The sequence below is a fragment of the Suncus etruscus genome, chromosome 5 (assembly GCF_024139225.1).
Source record: "Suncus etruscus isolate mSunEtr1 chromosome 5, mSunEtr1.pri.cur, whole genome shotgun sequence".
NCBI classification, from domain to species: Eukaryota; Metazoa; Chordata; class Mammalia; order Eulipotyphla; family Soricidae; genus Suncus; species Suncus etruscus.
This window is the reverse complement of record NC_064852.1, coordinates 117,593,838-117,599,837: the sequence shown is the minus strand read 5'-3', so window position 1 is coordinate 117,599,837 and position 6,000 is coordinate 117,593,838. Positions and strand designations below refer to the sequence as shown.

Genomic DNA, 6,000 nt, shown 5'->3' with positions numbered 1-6,000 from the left:
TAAATAAATAAATAATGGGAATGTATACAAAGAGAACAAAGGGTTTTAGAATCAAATCAACAAAATATCTATCTTGCTAGTTAATTGTTCCAGGAGGACAAAAAGGTACATCCTAAAATACAGTAAATGTTCAAGAGAAAGTTCTTCTGATCAGTGTGTTCATAATGATATCGGCAAAGGTAGAAGAGAATATGGTACACAGCATAGGCTGAGCTCTGGTCCAGATATGGATTCTCCCTTCCTAGCAGAAGGTCCTGAAAAGCTGATGTAATCGAGATGAGAATTCAGGTTTTCCCAACCACTCTATAAAAAAAAAAAACTTGTAAATTAGAAAAGATAGAAGTAGATTAAGACAGCACTCGAAGTAAACCCAAACCACGCATTGCTTAAGAAAATCTCACAAGAGATCTCTGAAGCTCCACACAGTCTTCCTGTCATCTCCTGTGAGGAGAGCAGCTAATCTTCGGACAAACTTTCTCCTTTTTTATTTTTCTCATCAAGAGAGTCATAATTAGTCTCATATAAAGGAATAGAGTTCAGTCTCCTAGCTCGTTCTTCAAAAATTTCTTCATTCATGGTGATTATCTTTTGCCTATTAAAAACAAAGGAAAGGGGTGTCAGTAGAAATTCAAAGGATCAAAAGAATATAGAAAATCAGGAAGAGAAATGTGGTTCTATTCCTTCACTGGTACTACAATGAGGTTGTTCTGCATTTCATGAGATGATATTTGACTGAACAAATGAATAATTATACAGTAAAGCAATGATATAACTTCCCATTATTAAATAATCAGCAAAGTATTTTTAATGATTTAAGAAGCATCTTCATGTAACACTAAAATTTCTTATATATACATATATATATATCTTTATTTAAACACCTTCACCACAAACATGATTGTAGTTGGGTTTCATCCATGCAAAGAACACCCCCTTCACCACTGCAACACTTCCATCACCAATGTCCCAAATCTCCATCCTTCGCACCCCACCCCCACCTGCACTCCAGACAGGCTTTCCACTTCCCTCATTCATTCACACTGTTATGAAAGTTCTCAAACACTAACATTTCTGACCAGAAGTGGATTTCTACATAAACCAAAGGTAAGTGAAGCATAAATCACTGACATTTCTCTGGGGAGAGCAATTAAAAGTAATCCAAAGTAGGAAGAACAACGGATAGTACAGTGGGTAGGGCAATTGCCTTACATGCAGGTGACCAGGGTTTGATGATCCCCAACACCTCATATAATCCTCGGAGTTCTGCTGGGAGTGACTCCTGAACTCAGAGCCAAAAGTAAGCCCTGAGCACAGCAGGATGTGACACTAAAACCAGTAATAAAAATAATAAACCTCAGTCACACAGCAGAGTAAACATAAGAGACTCTTGAGTAAATATCATGTCATTTTGTATAAAAATTTAGATATAGGTAAAGAAGAATATGGGGTAATGTTCTCCAGCTATGTTACACCCCTATGGACTGCACATAATTGCATATGGGTTCACAGACTGGAAGTTTGAACCAACCTGGCAGAACAGTGGTTTCCAAACCTGCACACCTGTGGACTACTATTGGCCCAAGGAATGGCAGTTGAAGATCTACAGCGATTAATGTTTTTTTCCCCCCTGTGGCCAGTCAGACCAAAAAGCTTCTAGAAGTACATGGGTTATGACTTCTCACTAAATTTTCTCATTATGACTTCTCATTAGATAAAATTTAGGTTTTATCTTCATTATGTTTTAAACACTCAAACTATGGCGGCCATATGTTTTTGAATATGACCATTGTACCTGAGAAAAGTGTTTTCTTCGGTCAGAGTCTGTATAGTGTGTTTATAGTTTTCTTCAGCTTCATAGAATTTGTTCTGCAGAGTTTTTTCCAGGTTTACTACCACAGCTTTCTGAAAGACATCACATGCATTTATTTTGGCAACCACTTTTTCTCCACATTAAAGAATCTAGAATAAGGCATTTTTCAGTACACTGTGGTTTCTTGCCTCCCAATTCCCATCCATACACTAACCAATGCTCACCTCTTTCTTAAGTTCCATTTGAGTTTGGAAGAGGGTATGATCGAGCGATTCTAGGATAAGAGCTTGTGTCTGCAACTGTTTCTCTATGGTCTGTATAAAAAAGATTTTTTTCAGTATACCACATTTGCTTATTTATTCTCTTCTCCAGAAAAACTGGACTAGAATATAAGGATACATTTTAGTTTCTCCTCCTTCCTGTGCAATAGTCACTACACCTTGTTAATTCTATTTCCTTTGTCTTATCAAACTATACCCTTCCTGATAGTGCCTGAGTCAACCCTCATCAGAGTTCATATGGATAATCAAAATGACCACCAATAACTCATTCATTTAATAAGCATTTTAATATCTACTACAGATTATAATTCTATAGCATTCTGGGAAAAGTCTCTAGAAACAGTAAAATTGGCTGCCATGAATGAGCAGGACAGTATTTTTAGGGGAAATCAAAGTTCAATGCATGAGACAATTGCTTAAAATGGTGAATACATAGCATATGACATAGCAATTCATAGGATGTAAAACACTAAGTGTAAAACCCAATGTATACTATAGAATTTAGTTTAAAATGCATGAATATTTCTTCATCAGTCCCATACTAATGTCCCATAAAATACTAACAGGTACAAGTTGCTTATATATAGTACAAATTGTCTAACAGGATGAAGGGGTGGAAGCAGAGGCTGGAAAATGTATGGGAAATGTCTTTCTGCTAAATTTTTCTATAACCCTAATATGAGAACCAGAGAGACTGTATAGTAAACAAACTGCTTGTCTTCAATGTGGCTGATCTGGGACTGGCCCCCAGTAGTACATATGATCCCCCAAATATTACAGGAGTAATCCTTGCGTGCAGAGCCAGGATCAGCCCTGAGCACTGCTGGGTGTGTCCAAAAAAACAAAACAAAACAAAAACAAAAACAAAAATCAAACAAACAAAGCAGAACTAATACTACTAGGGGCCAGAGCACAGCAGGTAGGCCATTTGCCTTGCACTTGGTCAACCTCCGTTCAATCTTTGTATCCCATATGGTCTCCGGAACCTGCCAGGAGTAATTTCTGAGAGTAATTTCTGGCATAGAGCCAGAAATACCCCCTGAGCACTGCCAAGTATGCCCCTCCCTAAATAAAAATAAAACAAAAATTAATACTACTCTAAAAAAATTTGTTTGTTAGAAAAGACTACCAACTTAGGTACTGGGAATATTGTGATGAGCAAGACAGTTATAATTATAACACTTATGGGGTTATAATCTATAAGTAAAACATAAAGATATTTTTTGATATTCATTATATGTAGATTTATTTGTAAATGCCAAGATACTGTTATAAAAGTCCAGGTATTAATGAATAGACATTAGAATTTATTCTATATGCTTTCTTTTTTTTAGTATCTAATCATATATTTTATTTAACTATTCTACAACATTTAATGATAGGAATCGTTAATTAAAAGATTCTTCTTTTTTATTACTAATTTTTATTTTGACCAAAGTGGATTACAAATCATTCACAGTAGTATTTCAAGTACATAGTGACATTGAATCAGGAGCATTCCCACCACCAATGTTGTCCTCCCTCCACCCCTATTCCCAGCACGCATCCCATATCGCCCCTCCTTTGCCCCCCTCCCAGACTGCTAGTATAAGTGATCCCTTCTGTGTCTAGCATGTTGTAGATTGGGTATCGATTCTGTTGTAGTTGGCTTTGGCATTGCTGCTTTCCCACAGATAAAATTTTTGTTTATATGGGAGAATTTTTTTACATTTTTTATTTTTTAATATCTTTATTGAAACATCTTTATTACAAATATGATTGTAGTTGGGTTTCAGTCATATAAAGAACACCCATCTTCACCAGTGCAACATTCCTATCACCAATGTCCCAAATCTCCCTCCTCCCCACTCTACCGCTTGTATTTGAGACAGATTTTCTAGTTCCCTAATTCATTCACATTGTTATGATAGTTGTCAGTATAGTTATTTCTCTAACTGCACTCACCATTCTTTGTGGTGAGTTTCATGTCGTGAGCTAGACCTTCCAGCCTTCATCTCTTTTGTCTCCAAGAATTATTGCAAAAATGTCTTTTATTTTTCTTAAAACCCATAGATGGGTGAGACTATTCTGTATCTATCTCTCTCCCTCTGACTTATTTCACTCAGCATAATAGATTCCATGTACATCCATGTCTAGGAAAAGTTCATGACTTCATTTCTCCTGACTGCTGCATAATATTTCATTGTGTATATGTACCAAAGTTTCTTTAGCCATTCATCTGTTGAAGGACATCTTGGTTGTTTCCAGGGTCTGGCTATTGTAAATAGTGCTGCAATGAATACAGGTGTGAGTAGGGGATTTTTTAAATTGCATTCTTGTGTTCCTAGGGTATATCCCTAGGGGTGGTATAGCTGGATCATATGGGAGCTCAATTTCCAGTTTTTGGAGGAATCTCCATATCGCTTTCAATAAAGGTTCGACTAGATGGCCTTCCCATCAGCAGTGAATAAGAGTTCTTTCTCTTCACATCCCTGCCAGCACTGCTTGTTCTCATTCTTTGTGATGTGTGCCAATCTCTGTGGCATGAGATGGTACCTCATAGTTGTTTTGATTTGCATCTCCCTGATGATTAGTGATGCGGAGCATTTTTCCATGTGTCTTTTAGCCATTTGTATTTTTTCTTTAGCAAAATGTCTGTCATCTGCCCATTTTTTGAAGGGATTAGATGTTTTTTTCTTGTAAAGTTCTGTCAGTGACTTGTATATTTTGGATATTAACCCTTATCTGATGGGTATTGGGTGACTACTTTCTCCAATTCATGGGTGCTGCAGGCGTCTTGCATCTCAGCATCTTCTAGTGGGGACGAAAATCCTTCACGGGAAAAAAGCGGGTACACGAAACTGACAAATATGAAATATGAAATAATGAGACCACACAAAATACATTGTACGGTGACCCATGTCTGCAATAAAAGTGAGACAGACGTGAGACAAACTTTACTCTCCAAGTTGGAAAATATATACAAGTCTCTGGTATGCAAAGTATTTCTGAGAAAACAAAAAGCAGGGAATCTTAGCAGAAGGGAGACAATGATAGCAGGCCCAAATATACATATCAAAGAACTAGCCAATACAGGTTAGAAGAATCCCCAAATAAAGGGTAAGGTAGTGATAAGGGTGTTTCTAGTTTAGAAAGGAACTTCTTATAACAAAGAAAGAGAAGCTGATTTGGCTACAATTTTGCAACCTGCTGGAATAGTAAAATGCAAGAAAGATAGGAGCTGTTAGTTTACTACCTAAAAGCAGAGAACAGAAAAGCAGGTTTCTGGGAGCTGGCTAGACACAATCTTTGAGTTGCAAATATACTTAGCCAGCGGGGAACTTTGGCAGACTTTGGTGCTGAAATTTCTTTGACTACACATTAACTGAGGCTGAATTTTTGTCTGTAGTTTTGCAAGGGAGACTAAGCCAAATGATAAGAAAAGAGATATAAATTCACCTCATGTCATATATATATATATATATATATATATATATATATATATATATATATATATATATATATATATATGACATGAGGTGACATTACATCTCTTTTATATATAAAACAAAAAGATAGCCAGTGATCCACGTAGGGTTTATGATAAACTTTCTCCAACGGGCCTCCTGGATGAATATTTCTTAGGGAAATTTGTCACTGCACCAGGAAAGCCAATGGACACATCTGGTGTGTGCTTTCCCTAAGATGGAGACATCTATGCTGCATGCTGTGGCAAGTGGGTAGCTCTTTTATCCTGAGCACTATTTCCTTTGAGGTGCAGAAGCTTCTCAGCTTAATATATTCCCATCTGTTTATCTCTGCTTCCACTTGTTTGGAGAGTGCTGTTTCCTCTTTAAAGATGCCTTTAGTCTCAATGTCATGGGGTGTTTTGATTTATGTGTTGCTCTGTATACCTTATGGTTTCAGGTC

General features: G+C 36.9%; 1 protein-coding gene across 1 annotated transcript in view; it reads right to left on the bottom strand.

Annotated features, from left to right (window-relative positions):
- Positions 1 to 456: 456 nt before the first annotated feature.
- FLACC1 (flagellum associated containing coiled-coil domains 1) overlaps positions 457 to 6,000 on the bottom strand; it is a 33,116-nt gene continuing 27,572 nt past the window's right edge. The window contains exons 11-13 of the mRNA XM_049772912.1: positions 2,035 to 2,124; positions 1,793 to 1,902; positions 457 to 592 (exon numbers count right to left, since the gene is read on the bottom strand). Coding sequence (XP_049628869.1) covers positions 457 to 592; positions 1,793 to 1,902; positions 2,035 to 2,124 — 336 coding nt within the window. The remainder of the gene's footprint in view (positions 593 to 1,792; positions 1,903 to 2,034; positions 2,125 to 6,000) is intronic.